Here is a 23,970-nt window from a genome sequence, read left to right on the forward strand (position 1 = left end):
CCCCCCAAGTCCTTCTCAGCAGGGCTGCTCTCCATCCCTTCATCCCCCAGCCTGTGTTGATAGCGGGGGTTGCCCCGACCCAGGTGCAGGACCTTGCACTTGGCCTTGTTAAACCTCATGAGGTTCACACGGGCCCACTTCTCCAGCTTGTCCAGGTCCCTCTGGATGGCATCCCGTCCCTCTGGCGTGTTGACCGCACCACTCAGCTTGGTGTCATCTGCAAACTTGCTGAGGGTACACTCGATCCCACTGTCTGTGTCATTGATGAAGGTATTAAACAGTAAAAGTTCCGTTTTTTTCCTTAATAGTTAGGTAACAGTTTGAAACTCTATCAAAGGATGCGTTTTCTAGAAAGACCAGCAGCTCCTGCTGATTTTCATGACTGAAAACTTGGCTAATAGTAACCTTTCACAGTTAGACTCTGAGATGAATTTGGTACTTTCGGCTTTCTGATCAGTGTTAAAACTGTTGGTTTTAAAAAGTCCAGCAGAAGGCACTAAAATGCTTTTAATATATTAGAAAGCGATTTCTTTTATTCATACGTGATTATTTTGTGTTGATTTTTATTTGACAGCAAGAGAATATGGGCAGTTTAACTTTTCATTTTTTCCATAAAGGTTTTGCATTCAATACACTGACACATTTTAAAAGCCAATATATTCCTCCGTAATTTAAAACTATTTAAAAATGAGATACCTTCACAAGCAGTAGAGCCATATAATGCTCAACTTACCCCCATAAATCTCAGTAGCACTATCCCAATTTTTTGGGGATATAAAATAAATTGTACGTTGTCCGGATCTTTTGGTTCGTACTAATTTTTTTTCCAGGATTGTGGCATGGCCTCCAGAGGTCACTGTTGTATGCAGTCGTCTCATCACCTTGTTTTGTAGACAGCGTGAGGACAGCGTGTTCACTAGGAGGGGAAAATATTAATGATACAGGAATTTATTTTTCTCAGTGTGGGATGAAGTTTCACTCAATGGAAATTACAACAGCACTATACCAAAATAGAATCAGTGGCACTACAAGTTGAAATTTCAGCTCCTGTTTTGGGTGAAGAAGAAGTAAAGTAGTTCAGAGCTTAGGCTGAAGTATAGCCAAAGCTCCTTGGGTCTCCGGTTTTAGTGTTGCAATTATTGATTGGTGATCAGGAAGGAGAGAGAATCTGTGCTTGTTACAAAAGCTCTACCTCTTCCCATCTCTGGAAGGCAGAAGTATCTAGGAGCTTATTTTTTTAACCTCATGTTGTGACATGAGGTAATATCATGTAATATCTAACCACTGTAGGTACACTGGGGTTGGCGTATGAATTTGTAATCTGATGTTTTTCATTACAAAAGACATTAAAAACATCTTTGTAGTTTTATTTTTAGTTAATACAGGGGCACTTTTAATGATGGAGTGATGAATGTTGCTGTCAGAAATGTTCGTATACCAACGATGGGGTGACATTAGGACTTTACAGTGAGAATATGATACCATTGACTGCATGTTCTGATAGCTTGGTAGCATAGTCTGTCCAGACCTACTGTGCAAAACCACAAATAAATCAAGGTCGGCTGTGAGAAGAGCTTCTCTGAGGAAGCCTGATCCCCCTGTGGCATGGGAACACTCCAGCCTTGTAGGTCGCAGCCAAGCCAAGCAGTTGGGCTGGGCCGTGTGTGACTGACCTTAGGAATTATGTCCCCGTGACTCTCAGAAGTGTGTCAAGCCTCTGGCCCAACTCCAGCTCACTAATGCCACTAGGCACTTCATAGAGTAATTTCTAGTGTGAGATACGCAACTAATCTGAGATTGTTTTTTCTTTAAGATTAAAATGAAATGATTTAAAACTTATTTTCAGATGCCTTTCTTTCAGAGTAGGTACTTGAAGCGCTACGCTATTCTTGTTCTGCCATTCTCAACCACATTCTAAGACCGAAGAGAAAATCCTGCTGTGTTGCTGTGGCAATTAGCTTTTACAATTTTCCACAAGTGTTTCTTTCTTGTTAATAAAATCTCTTTTGACTTAACCTACCAAAAACATAGTTTGGACTTTATTCAGATTTTCATAAAATGGATATGCAGTATTTTTGACTTGGCCTGTTTTTGGTTGTTTGAGACCATGTTTTTCTCTTAAAACTTGAGCGCTGCAATTTTGGATGACTGCGTGTTACTGGAAGCGGTTGGGAGGAGAGGATAGCTGTGAGGAATAATTATCAGCTTGGTCTTTACCAACCAATAGACTTACCGGTTAAGGGGATTAATCGGCGGAGGCAGAAAGGTGGTGTGTTTTTTCCTTTGAGCTCAGAATGAGCTGCAAACTGCGCCGGAGGAGATCAGAGCATTTGTTCTTCACGTATGATTTTGATTACAGAATTATGAAGGAAGATGTGGTCTGTTAATGCTGTAATATGATTATGCAATGCAACAGATTGCAGTGGATCAGGAAAGGTGACCTACTTATTAGGGTGGCATGATTGACCCATGTCAGCTGATGTGTGAAGGCAAGCTTCCTTTTGGTCTGCAGCAGCACAGTTTTGTCCCTGGGTGGTGGTGTTTCCTGTCCAAAAAACTGGTGATTATTACCTCCGTATTTCAGCGTATTCCTTGCATCCAGAGAAATTCCTCATTTACTTAAGCAAAACATACCTAGCCCACTCTGTGAATGTTGGTATGCAGATATATGAAACTTTTCTTTTAGTTGGAAACTAGATAATTTCAAAGAAAGCATTCACTGTAGATTTAGTAGGCTAAAATAGCACTTTTCATTTAATCTATATAGAATGTAACAACTGAGATGGTTTAAAAAGTAAGACTTGAATGTTTGATGACTTAATGGGTGTATTCTGTGAGGAATGTATAATTCTGTCTTATAGAGGCTTATAAAAACAATTGAGAGTAGAGTTTCTGGTTAATATATGTGACAAACTTCCTTACTTTGTCGATTTGTTGAGTTTTTACATTCACGTTTTTAATTTCAGCAACGTTATTTCAGAAATGGCAATTAAAAGGCAGTCCCCAGCTCAGAGAGGTGTGAGGATATCCAATCGCATTTCCTTGGAGTTGGATGAGGATGGTCAAAGAATCAAGCCTGAAAGATTGTCACCTCAGTCTTTTGACTCCAGAAGGTATTTTTGTTGTGTTCCCTTCCAACAGGAGTGTGTTGTTAAGGAAAAAAAAAAAAAAAAAAAAAAATGATGGATAATATTTTAGATTTAGTTGTACATATTCATGTTACCATGATACTTCAGAGCTTAAAGAAATTACTGAAGTATTTTTCAAAAAAAGTTCTGTTAGCATTGAAATAAACTTCTGTGAGAACATATCACTTAATGTTAACCAGCTAATCAAATAATGTGCACTTTTTAATATTAAATTTTAGATAACTAAAAATACCTGGTGCTGAAATGTAATTGTGTTTGTTTTAACTAGTTTAAATTATTCTCACGCATAATACAATTTTATATCACTTTCTTAACTTTTGGGGAAATGGAGGCTTTGAAGGCTTACTTTCATCTAATGGAAAACTTTGATAGATGTTCTATGTTTAGAAAAGTTTCATCCATTCTGTTGCGGTTTTATAGAGATTTTAAAGGTTTTTTTTTTTTATTTTTTTACCACCTTGTTGCAACTGATAAGTCATTCTATAATTGATTTCTCTGTCTGTGGTGTTATAATTGTCTATGAAATGAACTTTATAATTTACATGATGATTTCAGGGTACTCCTTAAATTTATCTTGCTACTGGTTATGTGGCCAGTCTATTTCTTAATGAACTAAGGAGTGCTCTAATTTTTTATTTTTTTTTTAACTCCTGTAAGCTATGCTTTCTTGCCTGCGGTCTTTGGTTTTCCCGTGGCAGCTCATCATCGCCTTCCTGTCAGCATATTCTTTCTCTAGCAGTTCTGTTTTTACTAAGATTAACTTCTCTAATCATTAATTTAATTTGCAAATTAATCCCCTTTTCTTGGGGTTAGGGGCTGGAAGTTGAGGAATTCATTTGTGCTTAGATAGATAATGCTGAAGGCAGAATTTGGATAACTAAGAAAAGAAAAAGCACAAATTTATGGGTGAGTAGATGTACAATATTCTGCGCTTTTTGGCCAAGACATCTGTTTCAGTATATCCTAAACAGAGAGTTGTGACTTCCCATAAGGAATAAATTGTAACATACGCATTGAGCCATGTAGATCATGCAAAAACCTCGAAGAAGTGGCTATAGCCAGTCATTAGAAGAACTTAGCCTGCTTGCTGAAATGTTTCTGAGTAACTTCCTTGTTCTCGAACTACCAAACTGTGTTAAGGTGTGTTAGGGAAGTATCTCTTGAGCCTCTTCAATGTTATAAGGCCAGCGAGCAATGTTTTCTTTTCCTGATGCAAAGCTTGTTGAAAGTACAAGAGGGGCTTCTTGTGATGGAAGTTGAAAGGAAGAAGTGGAACAAGGTTCTAGACCAAGCCCTCCTGACTTAGATATTTCTGTCCTGGGATTTTCATTTAGCTATAAGTTGCCAGTTTGAGGAGCAATGGAACTGACTTCATTATCAGTTGCTGAATAGCTCTATAGATATTTTTAATCTGGGGATAATTATCAGACAGAGTTGGTAGTCACATGAAAGTAATTTTGTTATTAGGCTATGATTCTTGACTGACTATGAGAAATACTTTATTTAAGGTGTTGGATTAAAAGTTTTTCAAAATTCAAAAGAATAGAAATAATAGGATCTAGAAGTAAAACCCGAGCTATTATGTGCTTGTACAGTGTATGTTATTTTATATCTTTGCTAAACTTTCATTTATTAACATCGTGCAAAGTAAAGTGAATTTCACTTATGTTTGAGAACACTAAAATTAATGAGAACATTAAATTTATGATATCTTGAGAAGCTGTCTCGCCCTCTTTGTGTGATGAAACTGTACTTATCTATTGATAATAGGAAAAGAATGGGTTAGGAAGAATATCTGAGTTCAAATCGAGTTAGTAGATTTCAATGAAATGAGTGATGTTGCTTTATAGTAATTTGAACTAGTCATTTTAAAATAAATGTTCTTCCAAGTCACGCTTGTATCTTCGGCCAGTGTTTTTGGGAGTTACGCACAGATAGGAAAATACAATCCTAAATCAACATTCTTTTAAGGCTCTGTAATTAGATTGCTCTGTGCTGAAATAGATCCAGGGTAGTTACATCAGTAAAATGTAATATGACAAGAGCAGGTTTGCAGAAGTAGCTGTGGCCATCAACTAAATCCAGAGTAAGATGGCCATCAAGTAAATCCAGAGAGGTGAAATTTTAAGGTCAGGAAGGGCAAGTACTGCCAGGGTAACAGTGAATACGTAATAACATGATGTAGGAACTATTAGAATTTCAGTGGAAACCTGGAAGATTGTATGATTAAAAGAATCATTTGTTCTAAAGTTTAGTGTGTTCTACAGTAAAGTCATTGGTTTTCCTTTGTTTCCATTTATAAGAAAATTTGTTTTGATTACTTGTTGAACTCTTGGATTTTTTTTTTTTTTTTAGTGTAGGCTTATGCTAAAGATAAATATGATTAAAAATAGATGGTCAGAGTGAAATATTTCTATATTCAAAAGAGAGAGCATCAGGGTGATGCTATTTAAAATATATCATACAGATATACTTCGAGTGTTTGCCATATGGCAGAGAAGGTGGCTGTGCAATCTTCCAAAGAGGCTATTTATGTCATAAAGCAGGAATTGTTTGATTTAGCTGTTGCCTTTTCTCTTCCTGAATTGTGCAATATTTTTTACAGGGAAAAAACCCAAATCACCAGATTCACTTTTTAGTTGCAACTTCGTAAAATTGCTTGAGTACTGTGGTTTGATACTGTTTAGCTTTGTTCAGATTCCTAAATATTTCAATAAAAAGTGACTGCAAATATAATGTTTGATTTATGCTCATTCTTTCACATGGAAGTGTTTTGGGAAGCTCTGTTACAGATGAGTAATAGTCACAAACACTTTCTCTGGTTAAAAGCCTGAGGATTTAGTGAGAGTCACTCTCATTTTTTTTTCCTCCAGAGATGTTAGTTCATGAGAATACTCTGTGCTTTTAAATTTGTTATCTGGCAATGCTGTGAACTGTTGCGAAATACTAAATATCGTTTTTCTTTTTTGTTTACAGAAGTCTCAAAGTAGGAAGGAGGCTTAATATATTCACTAAGGCTTCTACAGAAACAGAAAACGCACTGAAAACAGGTTAGTGGAAATTCAATAATGAAAAACATTACAGAACCCAGTGAAGCCGGGTTCTGAATTTTTAGAATATCAAGAGATTCACTGTTGTGAAGGAGACTTATGACCTGTTAACTTCCTGCTTTCAGACCTATAAAAAAATGAATACTTTAATGTAACTGATTTTTAGTAAGCAAAACTTCCATGCAGTGTAATAGATTAATGTTTTCTGTACTAATCAGGACATTCTGGTACTGAACTTGAAGGGTAAAACTGGCTTTTTGTCACTAAGGCCAGTCTTTCTTCTGTGAGTGTAAATCCAGCCTGGAGAACGGGTATGTTGGCTCCAGTAGCTTATTTGGTCGTTGCAAACTTGCTGCGTTCATTTTATGGCAAAGAAATGCAAGGCTGTGATCCCACGGAAACAAGCGTGCTTTACAGGTGGCTAAGCATAAGCAGGGTAGAAAAAACCCAAGACCACGCTTTCAATTGCTTTGTGACCTTCTCTTGTTTAGTGTTGTATATGTAGCTTGAAAGATCCTGTAAGTGGCTGACAAATGACACCTTGCTTTACCTACTCTTCATATACGTATGGAATTATAGAATGGTTTGAGTTGGAAGGGGCCTTTAAAGGTCATCTAGTCCAACCCCCCTGCAGTGAGCAGGGACATCTTCAACTAAAGCAGGTTGCTCAGAGCCCCGTCCAACCTGACCTTGAATGTTTCCAGGGATGGGGCATCCACCACCTCTCTGGGCAACCTGTGCCAGTGTTTCACCACCCTCAGCGTAAAAACATTTCTTCCTTATATCTAGTCTAAATCTACCCTCTTCTAGTTTAAAACCGTTCCCCTTTGTCCTGTCGCTAGAGGCCCTATTAAAAAGTTTGTCCCCATCCTTCTTATAAGCCCCCTTTAAGTATTGAAAGGCTGCAGTAAGGTCTCCCCGGAGTCTTCTCTTCTCCAGGCTGAACAACCCCAACTCTCTCAGCCTTTCTTCAGAGGAGAGGTGTTCCATCCCCCTGATCATTTTCATGGCCCTCCTCTGGATGCTTCTTTGGATGCAGCCCAGGATACGATTGGCCTTCTGGGCTGCGAGCGCACATTGCTGGCTCATGTCCAGCTTTTCATCCACCAGTACCCCGAAGTCCTTCTCGGCAGGGCTGCTCTCAATCCCTTCATCCCCCAGCCTGTATTGATACCGGGGGTTGCCCCGACCCAGGGGCAGGACCTTGCCCTTGGCCTTGTTCAACCTCATGAGGTTCACAGGGGCCCACTTCTCCAGCTTGTCCAGGTCCCTCTGGATGGCATCCTGTCCCTCAGGTGTGTCAGCCGCACCACTCAGCTTGGTGCCATCTGCAAACTTGCTGAGGGTGCACTCGATCCCACTGTCTGTGTCGCGATGAAGATACTAAACAGTGCTGGTTCCAGCACGGATCCCTGAGGGACACCACTTGTCACTGATCTCCACCCAGACATCGAGCCGTTGACCACTACTCTCTGGATGTGACCATCCAGCCAATTCCTTAATCCACTGAACATACACGCCAAAAGTCACGTAAGATAAAACCAAAAAAACAGCAAAACAGGTATGACCCACCTTCATATTCACTGAATGGCACAGCTCTGCAGAAACAGCCTTAATGCCTCGTAAGGGGGATAGTTTTCATGCATGAAGACTTAGCCGAAACCCAGTGTGCTTTAAAGCTAGGAGCATGTGAATATGGGCAAGTCACGTAAAGAACTCCCTCCCTCACTTTTCTTTCTGAACAATGAAACTGCGTTGTTAGCACTGATCTTTAATACGCTGATTTTCCTAAGCTATTCTGAGGCCCTTTGGAAAAAAGACTTTATTCCAGTGTAGTGACTTAGAACTATATATAAAGCCAGCAGCTGCAGAAGAAATAGTATTTCTCTCTGATATCTTAGAAAATGATACATATTTGTTTCCGTTTCAAGAGTAGGACTGTTAGTTTTTGCCAGATTCTAGCTGAGTAGTTTTCTCCTTTTTTTTTTTTACACTTGAAACTGCAGGGAGAAATTAATTTGTTTACTGAATTTCTTTAGTAAAATGTCAGATAGTGCTATTTACATATTTTAAAGCAGCTGTGAGCTTTCTGATTGCAGCCACCTCTGTGGTGGTCTATGAAAGTTGCTTATTAGAATGGAATTCAATTTGCTGTTTTTTAAGACTGCCAATTTCCTTAAAATCAGTCCATTTTACATATAAAAACATAATGAATGATGCAGCATTTGTTTTAGCTATCTTGACAAATGTGATGTTCAAGTACCTGGTGTTTGAGTTGAATGAAATTTACTCAGGTAAAATGGTGAGAATTTAACCTTTCTTTTTTGCATGAGCACAATGCAGATGCAATGGCACATAATAGTCACCCTAGATAAAAAGTTTAGATACGCTTTTTTTTAACACAAAACTGGAATGTGCACTAATTGTGTAAGAGAGCAAGTGGACTTTATTGGATTTGTAATTAGATATTAAGAAGTAAGCTTCTTTCAGCTTTTTATGTGGTGTTTCCTTGTTTGATTCCAGGTAGCCTTGAGGAAATCTACAATATATTCTAAGCCAGGAAGTTTATTACTTGGCTTACTGACTAAGCCTGATGACAAAAAATTTTTTTGCGTTAATCTCAGGAAATACCAGTGTGATACTTGATACCTTGATTCATTTGCTTTCACTTTGTTGGCTCATATTAGTGGAGATAATGAGTTAAAATATTGTTTATACGTGACAGAAAAGCAAGTTCTGTGTTATGTATTGAATATTTATTTTGAAAACCCGCATGTTAACTGGAAAATAAATTGGCATCCTGAAAAGAATATTCATAACTGTTAACATAAAATATCAGTAACTCTTAACATAAAATATCAGTATTTCTGTTTCACAGGGGTGAAAATATAATGTTTATCACCTTTACTGCAAGCTTGAAAAAATGAGTTTCTGCTCTTTTCTATTAGAAGATTTATTAGTAATGCATTATTAGAAGGTATTCTTTAAGATGTGGACAATAATTTCATTCTGCTATGGTTTCTCATGGTGTCCTTTATCTGTATTTTATTTATGCCTCCAGCCCTCAAATCAAAGTAGGCAGCTAGGGAATATAGTACTGGAAATTTCCCTGCTAAGTAAGAAATAATTTGAAAAAGTATCTGCTCATTTAACACAAAAAATGAAAACACTTTTCAGTATGTGGAAATACCGTTTGCCCTTTCATTTTGTTTTTTTCTTAAAGGAGGGGGGAGGTGTTTTTTTTTTTAAATCCAGTTGAGTTGTAAGCTACTGAGCCAAAGATGAAATTCTATCTGTAAAAATACTTGCCCTTTCATTTTGTTTTTTCTTAAAGGAGGGGGGAGGTGTTTTTTTTTTTAAATCCAGTTGAGTTGTAAGCTACTGAGCCAAAGATGAAATTCTATCTTAGTTTCAAACACTTACACTTATGAGTAGTAAAATAATAGCTGATTGGCCATGATCCACTTCAAATGGACTGTAACATTTGTATTCACATCAAGATCCCTGTTCCAAGGAGCTTAGGGTGAATTGGTAACAGGGGGAGACAAGAAAACAAAAGGGAGCACGACTTAGGCCAGCTCATGAGACAGCAGCCCAAGGCACTCCCAGCGGTTCCTCCCTGTCCTGTGGTAACAGCTTGTTCCCTTCACTTCAGCGATGCGGTTCAGTCTGGGCTTATGACCAGTTCTCCTGGGTGGAGGGGCAGGAACTCCTTAAGTGTAACTCTGCTGCCATATGAGCACACTATGATTTAAAAAAAAAAAAAAAAAAGTAATAATTATATGCATCAGGAAAGATGTATCCCTAAAGGGACTGTTTGACTTTGGGCGAAGAATAGGAAATCAGGATTTCTCAAGCCCGAGAGACAAAAACTGGGACACTTACGAGTGTTGGGGAAGGAATTGCCGTCATTTGTAGATTGAGTCGTCTTCCTGAAGGAGAGTGTATTTGTGAAGTACCTGAAAACTCCTGTAGTAAGCAAGATCCTTTAGCAGAGTGCACCAGTCAAGTTCAGAGTTTGTCGTACGTACAATTTGTGAAAGACAAAAAGGAAAAAAAGATTGTGGAAAAATTAAATTCCTGCTCTGTGTGAAAGGCTTAAAAATAAATTGTCCCCTAGGAGTTCAGAATACATTTTCACCAGACATTTGAGAATTTAATGGACTTTCATTTCAACAGAGAATTGTCATTTGAGAAAGCTGATGCTGGCATCTGAGGTAAAAAAATTTCCACAGCTGAAAGTAATAGTCTCTGTAAAGGTTAATGTTAAAGGACTTTGTTTTAGCTAGTGAGAAGTCTTTGGCATGCTGACAGATCTTTACAAAATTTCTTTTTTAGTATCTTCACCAACAATTTGGGATCTGGAATTTGCAAAGGAGATTGCAGCAATAACTGCACAACCTCCCCGAAACGGTTTTGAGGAGATGATCCAGTGGACAAAAGAAGGAATACTGTGGGAGTTCCCAATTGACAATGAAGCTGGTACATGCACTGTTAACTTTTATTATCTGTCTGTATTTATCTGTTTTGAGAATTGGAGCATGTTACGACCTTTGACTGTTTTAACATAGTGTTTCAGCTATGAGTCATGCATTTGATAGTAAACAAATATAACTTTCCAACTGTCCCAAATCAGAGATGCTTCAGATGAACTCATTCTGGCACTCTTCAGGTGAAGTCCTGCAGGTGGTTTAGCTGATCTGAGGACTGGCTGCTGCCAAAAAGGGGAGAACTCCCTTTCTCACTCAGCCCTGATGCTTTCAACACCAAAAGGCCATTCAAATCTATTACATAATACCTTTTACTATGCAACTTCTTTAAAGATGCTTCTAGCAGAGGATGGGGAATTTTAAAACTGCTGTGTGTGTTTTATAATGCTGATTCTGTTCTTTGGTGTGGCTCTCAGACCAAGTGGCTAGCCGGGTCCTAATCAGCTATCCGCTAGTTCTATATCTGCGCCAGCCGAGTGTTAAACAGTTGTTTGCCCCCTTTGTTCTATCCGTCTCATAAGAATAAACAGTCACAATATTCACTCACTCTGGACATCTATCTTAACTAGACATCTTTGTTCACGGTATTTACTTTTATTACCATTTAAAAGAAAAAAAAAAAGCTCTGTGTGAAGTTAAGCCAGCAGAGAGAGAGTGAATGTTACGGAAGGGAAGAACAGCTACACAAAGCAAGTGTACACTTTAGGAAAGGGGACTTCATAACTTCAGGGAGAGCTTGGCTGTGTTTTTTTTTTGTTTTTTGTTTTTTTTTTAAAAAGACTTTAAAGACATCAAACAGAACTACTTTAGAATGATTCAGTCACTGAAAGCAAAACAGGTTAGTATGTGAAGCTGGGAGCCTTTGAAAATCTGTCCTATACTGAGTTGCAAATTGCATAATGTGGTTCATTGTTTCTTAATGTTTATTCTCATCCTATTTTGGCAGTTTCTTCACAGAATTTAATCACTGCTCCCAGAATTGATCTGTTCCATCATGTAGAAATCCGAGTATACTCTAGTCATGTTTTTGCAAGCTTAAACCACTGTGGCCAATGGTTTTTCTGTTGTTGTAATGTGGCTGGAACCCTGCTGTCTGGGGCCGTAAGTGGACCAGGCGTCTTTGGCGGCCAATGGTTTTTCTGTTGTAGCAATGCGGCTGGAACCGTGCTGTCTGGGATGGGGTGGCAAATGGACAAAGAGTCTTTACATATACTTAAACAAGAATCTTTATTGATTTGTCCACAAAGACTAGTCATGTGGAAAATTCCAGTGGAGTGTTCCAAAATCTATCACCTCTCTGGTTGAAATATCAAGTCAGTAAATTCCATCCTATCAAACTGCCAGCCACAGGCTGTTAAGGGGACTTCAACTTCAGGGAGAGCTTGGCTGTGGTTTTTTTTTTTTGTTTTTTTTTTAAAAAGACTTTAAAGACATCAAACAGAACTACTTTAGAATGATTCAGTCACTGAAAGCAAAACAGGTTAGTATGTGAAGCTGGGAGCCTTTGAAAATCTGTCCTATACTGAGTTGCAAATTGCATAATGTGGTTCATTGTTTCTTAATGTTTATTCTCATCCTATTTTGGCAGTTTCTTCACAGAATTTAATCACTGCTCCCAGAAACTTTAAAGACATCAAACAGAACTACTTTAGAATGATTCAGTCACTGAAAGCAAAACAGGTTAGTATGTGAAGCTGGGAGCCTTTGAAAATCTGTCCTATACTGAGTTGCAAATTGCATAATGTGGTTCATTGTTTCTTAATGTTTATTCTCATCCTATTTTGGCAGTTTCTTCACAGAATTTAATCACTGCTCCCAGAATTGATCTGTTCCATCATGTAGAAATCCGAGTATACTCTAGTCATGTTTTTGCAAGCTTAAACCACTGTGGCCAATGGTTTTTCTGTTGTTGTAATGTGGCTGGAACCCTGCTGTCTGGGGCCGTAAGTGGACCAGGCGTCTTTGGCGGCCAATGGTTTTTCTGTTGTAGCAATGCGGCTGGAACCGTGCTGTCTGGGATGGGGTGGCAAATGGACAAAGAGTCTTTACATATACTTAAACAAGAATCTTTATTGATTTGTCCACAAAGACTAGTCATGTGGAAAATTCCAGTGGAGTGTTCCAAAATCTATCACCTCTCTGGTTGAAATATCAAGTCAGTAAATTCCATCCTATCAAACTGCCAGCCACAGGCTGTTAGTCAGATCAGGTATGTCAAAGCACAATTAAAAGCTTGAGAACCTTGCTCCAGTTATATCAATGTACTGTAATTTCAGTGGCTCTGCAAAAGAAAGATGCCCCTTCCTGCTGTTAATTTTGCAGTTCTGTAACAGTCATCTCCCTCAATAGGAGGACACTACCTCAGCTTGTTCTGTATCAAGAAATGTGTGATTTTTCTTTTATGCCACAAGCATGTGGCTTTAAAAACATAAGTGTAACTAAATTTTCTATTGAGGAAGCATGTATATTCAACTTTTAGCATTATGAAAGCCTTTAAAGTTTTAAATGAAAGATAAAAAAGAAAGAAGATGGCTTATAACTGTTTGTCTTGGCTCCAGAGCATCTCCGGTGATCTTGTTAGAGTGCTTTACCAAGGCGCTGTGCTTTGAGGCATCAGGGCAAGGTCATGATTTTTAAAACTTCTCTGGCATTGGTGCGAACATCTGAAGATGTGGCTAGACATACTGGCTTGCTGCAGTGGCCAGTAGCAGTCTTCCCCGCCCCTCCGCTGCCCTGCTGTCTGCTCCTGCCTGCATGTCCTTTCCCTTATCTGATGCAGTTGAAGTCACTGTTAGGCAGAAAACTACCTTTTTTTCTTTCCATCTCTCCGACCTCTGATTAATTTTTACCAGATTAGCAAACCATTAGTATAGCTTGCGTAACATCATTCTTGCTCCTCCTCCTTTCTGCTTGCCTCTTCTGCTTCTAGTAGCTTTAGTTCTGCTCCATGACTTGCCATGGCAAAAAGTTGGGAAAAACGTTGATTTCTGCCCCTTTTTAAAATTATTTCTGTGCATTTATGCCTTGATGACTCAAATCCTGAGGAGGGAGTGCAGTCGTTAAAAAAGACAGTGCAGATTATTGATGCTACTTTGCTTTAGCACCTCATTCTGAGGAGCAAATGCTTCTGAGTGGGCCAGAGATTGTTACAGCAGAAGTGATAGGCTTAATGGAAGTCTTGGAAAATTAATGCCTCAGTTGCCACTGATGGCTTCTGTAGGCAAAAGTTCACCAAGTCCTGTTCTGGCTGTTTTGCTGAGATGCTGTTCCCAGCAGAGAAGCATTGGATCAGTTTGCCAAGAGAGGTGGCAAATGTTGCACAGCCATTTTGGGGGTTTGCTTTACTAATTCTGGGTCTATTCTAGGGACCTACTGTAAGAGCATGATTTGTCTCATTCTAAAAATCCTAGAATCATAGAATGGTTTGTGTTGGAAAGGGACCTTTAAAGGCCATCTAGTCCAAACCCCCTGCAACGGGCAGGGACATCTTTCACTAGATCAGCATACTTGGTCATCTTTACAGGGAGTGGTGCTGGCATGCTATAAGGATGGACACCTGCATTTGAGATGTTGTAGCATGCCAGCACCACTCCCTGTAAGGATGGACACCTGCATTTGAGATGTTGTCTTTAAGGCAAGGCTGGTCATGTCTTGGAAGGGTTAGTGTTTTAGCTAGAGAAATTCCCCAGACTTTCTGTTTTGTAGTACGCAGGGGATTGGAAATAGGATATTGAGAGTGGGTGACTTCTTGCTTTGAGGTTGATAAAGAAAATCCTCTACTTCAGAATCCCAGCATGCATGTTCTTTCAAATTAGGTTTCTGAGGACAGTGCAAGAGAGGCTGAGGGACAGGCTTGTTCTTCCCATGCAGCAGGAGTTATGGCTTGCTGGGGGTGGGGGGAGTCATGTGAGCATATCTCATCTAATCAGTTCCCACCAGAGGTCTCAGCCTCTGATGCTTTGGGCAATTGTGGTCTCTTTTTGTGATGCACACTGTACTTTTTTGAGGACTGAAATATGTGGTCTAACTGAAATGTTTGAACTTAACACTTCATCCCCAAACCATATATCGTGTCTCTGACAAATGGGAGATCAAAATACATGATGTAATATTTCCTTCTGACCTGCGTTTTTGTGAGACTATAAATGGTTTAATTTCTTTTGGGTTAGAGATGAAAATTGGTGAAATTATTAATTAGACATAATCTCTCCTGATACCCTGTATCTATCCCCAAAATAAGAGCATCCAGAAGGCCAAATTTTACTGTCAGCATTATTCAGAGTCTTTCAGTAGTGGTTTCGTTGGTTTAGTTCCCTTGGATTTTTGTGACCAGCAAAAGTATGGAAATCTGGAAAGGATGTTAGCTCGTGAAAGCAACCAGCAGCATCCAGGTACAGCGAGAGTCCACCTTCCCTCGGAGGGGGAAAGTCAGCATGGGTGGCATGGTGAAAGGATCATCTCTGTGCTTCTGTAAGTGGACATTGGTTTCCAAGCACAGCAGAAATATACCTTCTGAAGCTGACATGACTTTTTTTCCTTGTAACGTAAAGGAAAAAGAAGAGGGCTTCTGAAGAAGGAAGCATGCTTTCTTTTTCAAGAACAAGGGAGATAAATGTGGCATGTAGCTGGTATTGGTACACTCACAAATTTGTGGGAAAAATCTGTGGGGAAAAACAGAGGTATTTCCCAGCTCCTTCAGATATTGCAGTACCTAAAGTTTAAAACAGGAAAGAAAGAACGCAAACTTAACGAATGCAAGCTGAGAGACTTCTCCATCCCAGAGATGTGCATTATTTCTTCTGAAACTGTAGAAGCACTAACACAGGAGGAGGCCTAGGACTGACATGGCTTAATTACCTCAATTTTAATCCTCCTGATTGAACGTTGTCAAATAATATATATCATATCCTAGCTAGTATAGAAAAACACGTGCGCTTATGTCTGTGGTGTAGACTTCCCATTTTTGTCGCCTGGAAATGTTCCTATGCAATATTTTTCTCTAGTAATAGATTTTTACTTAAAGGTGCAAATGTCATTTACAAATCTATAGCAAATTCGGATCAAATAAAAATTTTCATCTATCCCTAACGGAAGAAAAAATCTTTCAATTGCAAATCCCAATTTGCCTTGGGTTTTTTATCTCAGAATTGGGAACTGCGAAAGCACTCTTTTTTCTGTATGTAGGAATTTATGGTCTGAGTCTGTCTTGTGTACGCTAGCATTATAGTATGAACAACAGCAAAGGAAATCCCCAGGACAGAGAACAAAAATTTACCATGGGATCTGAGCTGTGCTTGATTAGAGATGTACAGTCTTTTGTGCTGGTTACAACTTAAAAGTAGCAGCTGGTGAGATACGCGACATTTTTACGTCGGCATACACTCCCAGATTCAGAAAGTATTAGAAAAACAATTTTCTGTGCCCATTTGGCAGCAATAGGATGTTAAAACCATGACTTGGAACGAACATGCAAGTGTGTGTTAGCTGTTCAGTATTACATAGTTTATGAGGTTGCCTCATTTGTTCAAGACTAGCTTGTATTCTTTAATCCTCTGCAGAATTTAGGCAATCAGTGTTTTCTTAAAGAATTTGTTAAGAAAGTGTCCCCAATCTAAGAGGTGGTACCCATGATGAATCAAAATTTTCATGTATTGAACAAAGGTTTTTAGCAAGAAGATCGATTTATTTTTTTTAATTATTCCCCCCACTCCTGCCCTGGCATCAGCTTTCAGCAAGATTACCAGCCAGAAAGTTGATTTAAATATTAGATATTCTTATAAGTGAGAGCACAAAATGGGAGTAATATGGTAGACAGGAGTATGATATATGCTGACATTTTTTGTGTGGAGGGAGAAATTAATGTCTTAAAACTCTGCAGTTTCTTCCACTTCTGTGTGGTTGGCTTAACTGTGCAAAAGAATTAAAAGGCACAGAACCATTAATTTTACTAATTTGAGATTATTTGCAAACTATATCCTTTTTTACTTTGATAAATTTGCTGTTCTATTCTGATAATAACTTTGTCATTTTTTTGTCCCTTCTGTTAGGGATGGAGGATGATGCTGAATTTCATGAACATATCTTTCTGGAGAAACACCTCGAAGACTTTCCCAAGCAAGGACCTATTCGCCACTTCATGGAACTAGTCATCTGTGGGCTTTCAAAAAACCCATACCTCAGTGTTAAGCAGAAGATTGAACATATTGAGTGGTTTCAGAAGTATTTTGAGGAAAAGAAGGAACTTCTTCAAGAGATTTGAGACTTGGGAAAGTGCTTAACCTTGAAATGAAGAATCATTACATCAAAATTTGATGATTTCTTATAATAGAAATACTGTCAGTGCATAGTAATCAAGTGACCTGAAAGTTGTATTTTAAATAATAAACTGAAAGGTCATACTTTCATGTGTGTATGTCTGCGTATATGTAGATATTTTTTGACAACAAAAGAAGGAACTGAAAAGTACGGCTTTTGTAGAATGTGCATTTAAAATTTAGTTTATCAAAATTGTTGTCTTTTAAATTTAAAACTAATCTTTTGACCATACAAAATATTAGGTCTAATTCCACTTCCTACACCCTTCACACTTGGTGTGTATCTTGATTGTCTTTCCCGTTCTGGAAAACTTGCAATGCTTTCATTTTTAAAAACTCCTGATACAACTCTTAATTTTGAAAAGCTGTTACTGAGGTAGTAACAGTTCATCTTGCTAATTCATTAAATGCACTGGTATTTGGATGTTATTAATCCTTTGTATCCTCCTTTCACTAATTATCAGTTCGTTTTAAAATTTTTGGTAATGACTAAGTCATTTGAGTTGAATGCTTGTTAGTTCATCTGCTCAGTGAAAGGCTATTGTATTCCTGAGGTGTGTGCACAACATAATACTGGTGAGTTATATAAAATAATATGAGAAGTCTCTCCTGCCATCCATACATCCATTCTGAAGCTTTTGACCAACTTCCCGCCAGTATTTGTTGTTTAAAAGTGGGACTGGTTGTCAAGTAATCCATAAAGTTCTGTTTCATTAGAGCAAGCAGTTTTATGATTACTACAATGTTTGGAGCTGAGGCCTTGTCTCCTGCGTCTGCAGGGCTAGAAAGGGGACTTGACGTTGCTGGCAAGGAGAGCTGTCGCTTACAGATGGCTGTCGCATGATGCCACTGCTGTTTTCTGTCTAGTCCTCTGACGGTGGTGAAGTAACTTCGTATTTCTAGGTGATCCTTTATTCTAATTAAATGTGTATGGTCCTTCGTATCTATTAAGCAGTTGCAATATATTTTACTTCAGTTATCTTTTGTTACATTTTCATCCAGAATTACTCGGTCATTCAGAATCCTGGATTACGCCTTGCTGCTTAACTTTCCAGAGCATTTCCAGCCTCACGTATTGTGTTCTTCCTTGTTCTCTCGCGTTAACTCCAACCGCTTTAGCAGCCATTGGCCCTATAAACATGCTCCTATCTTACATTTCCTTGTAACTCAAGCAGGAAGGAGGAAGTTATGGAATGAAGGTAAAACACTGGCTTCGTAAGCAAACTGATTTTTTAAGTCAGAATTACAAGACAGCAAATAAAAAATAAAGAGCTGGCCTTTTTCTGTGATTTGGAATATTGTTGCTGTGTTCTGCTCATCTGCAGCATGTGAGTTTGCCTGTCTAGCAAAAGGGCAAGACTCGGCCTGTGGAAGGGAAAAGCAGCTTTTTGACTTTCTAGCTGTAAGAACAGCAAGGTTCAAATTCTGCAGAATTTTTCAGAGGCTTCCTGGTTTTGGAATGGAGACAGTGAGAATTATATCAAAGTATCTTCATTTAGTACTAGGATAGTTTTGTTTTTTGGTTCAATGCCCAGATATGTTTTACTTCAAAAATACCATTCTTTCCCGGATTTCTACCAAACTATGATGCACAGCCCGCGTTCTGCTGTATTTCAAGCCTTTTCTAAAACAGGGTACAGTGACTTTGAATTCACTGTGGGCTTTTAGAAATAGCTGTGTATTTGCATCTAACCTGTGTTTTGATACGAGAGACAGGACACTCACAAGCTCGGCTCTTACTGGAAGAGGTTCGGGAGCATTAGCTGCGTATGAAAGTACTGAATTTCACAGCACTGGGAGCGAGGTGAATGTTACCGTTTAAACAGATTCATTAGGAGGTCAGTACTTCGACAAGCTCTTAACAAGAGCTCTTGGTGCTTAGGATCTTTGGAAAGCTGTAGTAATTCCTACTTAGGTGCTTAAATATAGATTTGAGAGTTAATACTAGGCCACAGGATTTGAATAATCAGACCTAGCTGCACATACGTACAGATGCTTACTGGGACTGCTCAAGGCGCATTAAGAGAGCCCAAGTGGCAGGGCTTTTACGGGTGTGTGGTTTTTGGGGTGTATACTTCTTGGTAGTCCCAAAGGAGTAGACTTGCAGGAATTTAAAGCATTGCTTACAGATTAGTCACTTAGAAGCATAAAAATCACCCCTTTTCTTTTGCAGCCCAAAGGATAAAAGCTGTCCGCTGTTGTTCAGAGCGGAGCCAGTGCTGCAGCTGGTGATTCCCATGCTGGAGTTGTTCAGGCTTTTCTTAATGATGGTTGGTTTTCCCCCTCTTGTAACTGGTTAGGTGGTTTTACGTGTAGCTTAATGGACTCAGCATTGGGATCTGTCCAAGGCAAAATAGCGTTTGTTTTGTTCTATGGTCTTACATTTCCTTCTTTGTGCATGAAGCTGAGGTCTCGTTAATGCGCTGCTAATGCTATACCTCCATGACACCCGCATTGGAAAGTTGTCTGGCTTTGAGGGGGGCTGGGGCAGTTGATGCTGGCCTGAGAAGAGCGAGAAGATGGAGCAGACTGACCTGGAGCCGTAATTGCGGGGAATGTTGTCCATGCGTGATTTTTAGGTGACAGTTTTTCCTCTGGGGTGACTACAATGGGTACATAGCTAAAGGAGAACGTCTTCTTGAGTGGAGGTGGCTGAGCTGCTGCAAAATTGCATGCAAAGGTGTAGAGACTCGCTGTTGGTAGCTGTTGACAGCACTGTGAATGATGGTCATGGCTTCCCCAGGTTGGCTGCTACACCGTGAAGAAGTCTAAGCTCCTTTTCCCTCCCTTTCCATCACACCTGGGTAGTCTCCATTTTCTACCCGTCTGGTGCTACTGCAGCAGTTCCAGAGGGTCTCTGGCCATCTCAGAGGAGACGGAGGCACTGGCGCGGGTAGAAGACCTGGCAGAGGGCAGCAACTCTGTGTTGGCAGAACGAGGGAAGAAAAGGGGGAATGAAAGGGGCCCATATGGTTTGTAAAGGTGTAATGGAGAAGTTCAAGGCATAACATTTATTACCTGCCTGGCTCTGTCCCTGTAACTTCTTTATTTCTGCTTCCCAAGGGCCGATCTTGCCCTGCCCCGCCAATGGTTGAACTGATTATTGAAGTTAAATTAAATCCAAAGCACTTGCTCACAAGCCAGTTTGAACCCAGCTCCGTGTGTCCCCCTGGACAGGTCAGAAATTGGGCTGGAAAAAAAAACAAACTTCTCGGGGATGGTCCCTTGCCCAAAGGGAAGGATAAGAGTGAGTAGGGTGAAAACCCCATGAAGGGCTGAATAATGTATTGAGTTAATGCAGGGGGTCTCACTGAGGTGTAAATGCCAGCCCCTTGGGTTGTACGCCAGCCCAAACCTTGTCTCTGACATCTGATGGCACCCTTGGTCTTCTCAAACCTATTTGATACGAATGGTTTGCTAGAAATCAGACTTGATGAAGCACTTTTTCCCCTGCTATGGAGCAAGCGTGAGCATTTGCTCCCCAGTGTGGTATTGGGAAGAAGCTGGAGGAATGATTGAATGGTTTGGTTGCAAGATTATCTGTGCTGGGATTTCAGCTCTTGGTGTTAACCCCTACCAAGCAATTATGCCGTGGCATTGATGTGGCCTGTGCCTAACAGGGGGGTTGTACTCCTTGAACACTTACCCAGGCACTGAAAGAAAGATGGCAGTGGCTTAATTTAACCCTTCTGACCCAGCAGAGGAGCTAAAATTAATGGGGTGAATAGGGAGGAAAATTTTGCGCGTATTCCCAAACTGCAGGCACTTTTTGCTTAAACCATGTATTTTCAGATGAAGAGGAACATTAAAGGAGTCTCAGAGTGCTACTCGGGTCCATTTTCTTCCAGCGCTTACAGAGATAATAAGATTCCAGCATTAAAATAGCTCCTCATCGGAAGCTTGTGCTTTGACGAGAAGCCTGAAGCGTTGCAGCATTTATGCAGGAGGGGCCATGGTATTGCTTTCAGTGAGGATTTAAAAGTAAATAGTCTCATTTTAGTTGGGTTTGTGAGGATCGCTTAGCAAAACGATGTTCGTGAACAGAGAACTATGACTTTTGAGATTGCAGGGCCTGGCTTTCACCGCGGACACACCTGCGGATGCTTTGGGAAGTCCGGCTGCTGCTGCAATGGTGTCCAGCAGGACACAGTACGGGTGTAAATCCCACCCTGCTGAGTGGCTGCAGCATTCTGGTCTCATGATCTCCACAAGATGTCAGTGTAGATTTATTGGATTAGATATAAAATCCTTGTGCTGTTCCCCCCGGCAGATTAAAGCAAAAACTGTTTTAGAGCTGCACAATAGGTTTGATTGTGCTCTGGAATGTGTCACCCATGGAGGAGCGACGTGGCGAGCGCTGGCGTCCAGGGAGGGGTGCGAGTGACACCCTGAGTGGGAGCAGAGCTCCTGGCGAAAAAGGGTAACGCTTTGCTCATATCAAGGTGCCCTTACTCCCTTGGGGACGAGTTGCGTATGCGTAATATGCAATATTGCACTTGTGCAATAAAGTGCTCTATATTTTACTCAAAGAAAAGCTGGAAGCCTGAAGAAAAACTAGAAGGGCCAGCCTGGGTGGCAGGAAGGATCTGAGGGTGATTGGGTCAAGTCATGTGTTGGAGAAGCTTAACTGCTGGCATGCGGTATCCAAAGCTTGCTTTGTTTCTTTATATACAAAAAGTGGTCTTGCAACGTTGAGTAATGAGCTGTGACCCTGCAAAGAAACCAGGACATAGCGTCCAACCCAAGGGAGTTCCCCTTCACCTTTTAGCTCTTTTGCATAGCAGTCCCTGCCTGTCAGAGAAACTTTTTAACGCCTGTCGAGGTGAATTCAGATGGATGTCAGCAACAGAGGAGTTTTTCCATGGAAAAAGATTCTCTGAAGCGCTGGCAGTGGGCAGTGGTGGTGGAGATGCCAACCCAAGCCCAGGTCTGGCCCTGTGCGGGAGGGAGTTTCCCCAGCCAGGCTGGGCTTCTCCATGGCCCTGCTCTGCCCAGCCTCTCCTGGGACTACGCTGCCCTGGGCATTGCTGGGCCAGTTGAGGTTCCCCTGGGCTGCCAGCTCCCGGCTGCTGCGGCCACGGCGAGGAAAAGAGGCAGCGTGGCCAGCAGCCATAGGGATGTTTCAGAGCCAGCTTCCCTCTCTTCTCCCTTGCAGCCCCTGGTATTTATTCCCATTTTCCCAATAAAAGCCAAATTGCAATGCAGACCCCTCCCCACCTCCCCTTGCAGCTGGGGCTGTGGTCCCCTCGCCCCACGGCGCTGGCCTGATGTGGGTGGCCCTGCTCCCACTACCATGCTCGAAAGCCGCGGGAGCTGCTGAGTGATGATTCATTTATGGTCCCGGGCACTGCACCCTGTCACCCGCGAGGGAGGGGAGGGAGCGAAAGGTGACGGTATTTGTCAGCAGTGGCAGAAATAGCCATGTTTCAGATTTCACTGGGGAAGTGGGGAGGCAGGGAGGGAGATCAAGACCAGTGCGGTGCTCAGCCCCGTTCCCAGGCCTGCCTCACAGCCGGGAGGGAAAAGCAGCACCCCATTTTCCTTATGGGCAAGCATTTGCCCACCTAAATTTGCCTGAGAGGATCCCAGCCGCTCCCCAGCGTTTGCATTGTGCAGATCAGCTAGAGATGGGGATGCAAACTCCCTCTCCCCTCAGTGCGTTATGTACCAGCTCACCCTGGGGACAGCAGAGAGGACTTTCTGGGGTCAAGGGGTTCCCGAGGAGGTACTCGTGTTTTCCTGCCCTCCACGCCACGGCAGCCGCTGGGCTCCACTTGACTGGCGGCTGCACTGGAGAGTTATTCTTATTTTTCTGCTGGCAAAGGGGTTTTGCCTGTTCAAGGGCCGGACTCTGCCCGCGTGCTTGCCACTGGTGTGGGCCAGCAGCTGGGATGTGCTCCGGGGCTGCCCAGGACAGGGGATGCTCTGCAAAGCCAGGCAATTTTCAAAGATAAGGGATAATCTTATCTTTAGAGCTGATTTTTAAATGGAATGAATCCTGATGCTCAGTACACTGCAGCCACGTTGGATAAGGGAAAAGGTGCAAACAAAACAGCCGCCCGGATTTAAGGGCAAAGCTGTGAGCTGGTTCCTCAGGTTAGCGATTACCCCCTGAAATCAATGGGATTGCTCAAGCAAATTGCCATTTTGGATATAAGATGACTTTACTGTGAACTCACCCTAAGCCTCCCTGGTGAGGGGATGCTTGTTTAGTGCTTTCCGAGGGGAAAAATGGAACTGGAGGCACATACCAACAGCTGCTCCTAAAAACCTCCCAGTCTCTTAGACCAGGGTTTATTCCATTATATATATATTAGATATGATAGCCATAACATAGCAGCAAATGCAAAATTGTTTTATAAAGCTGGATTTATAAACCCATAAGCTATAACAGAAAAAGGGGGAAAATAAAATATAAGGAATACTTCAAGTTTAGCCCAATTTTAAGCTGAAAATGAACATTTCAGCAGCGTTGCTCTCAATGTGATCAGCAGCTGTGTTTTGCTCAAAAAGACCCTGTGATCATTGAGTTTAAAACCCTGGGAAACATTGTTCTAATGAAATTATTAGGAAGTTGGGGGTTTTTTTCCCCTCTTTCCTGAAAGAACTTAATAGTGCAATTTTTTGAAAAGGGTGGTTTTAGGACAGTCACAAGATATACAGGCCTGAGTGTGGCAGTGCTATATGAGATTGGCAGTGATGCTGAGCGGCAATATTCAGACCCGGATCGTGCCGGTATCGTGAGGGTGTAAATTCAAGTTTCCGATTGCTCCAAAATCAGAAGCAGCTGCCAGGCGCGTGAAAGGTTGGGTGCCTGAATTCAGGGCTGCAGTTAAATTGGTTCCCCTGTCATTGCAAGCTGCGTGATTTACTAACCAGAGCGGCGGAGAGGGATGAAGGCTGACTAAAGCCGCTCAAGGCCCCCCCCCCCCCCCCCTGGGGGGGGCGCCACACGCGGGCCGCCCTC

At 41.1% G+C, this 23,970-nt stretch overlaps 1 protein-coding gene across 1 annotated transcript in view; it reads left to right on the plus strand.

The window, feature by feature from the left end:
• MRPS31 (mitochondrial ribosomal protein S31) overlaps nt 1-17,429 on the plus strand; it is a 25,614-nt gene extending 8,185 nt beyond the window's left edge. Inside the window, exons 4-7 of the mRNA XM_009290164.1 lie at nt 2,967-3,113; nt 6,126-6,199; nt 10,538-10,681; nt 16,737-17,429. Of these exons, the coding sequence (XP_009288439.1) occupies nt 2,967-3,113; nt 6,126-6,199; nt 10,538-10,681; nt 16,737-16,948 (577 nt within the window). The 3' untranslated portion in view covers nt 16,949-17,429. The remainder of the gene's footprint in view (nt 1-2,966; nt 3,114-6,125; nt 6,200-10,537; nt 10,682-16,736) is intronic.
• Nucleotides 17,430-23,970: the final 6,541 nt, after the last annotated feature.

The sequence above is a fragment of the Aptenodytes forsteri genome, unplaced genomic scaffold, assembly GCF_000699145.1.
Source record: "Aptenodytes forsteri isolate BGI_AS27 unplaced genomic scaffold, ASM69914v1 Scaffold155, whole genome shotgun sequence".
NCBI lineage: Eukaryota > Metazoa > Chordata > Aves > Sphenisciformes > Spheniscidae > Aptenodytes > Aptenodytes forsteri.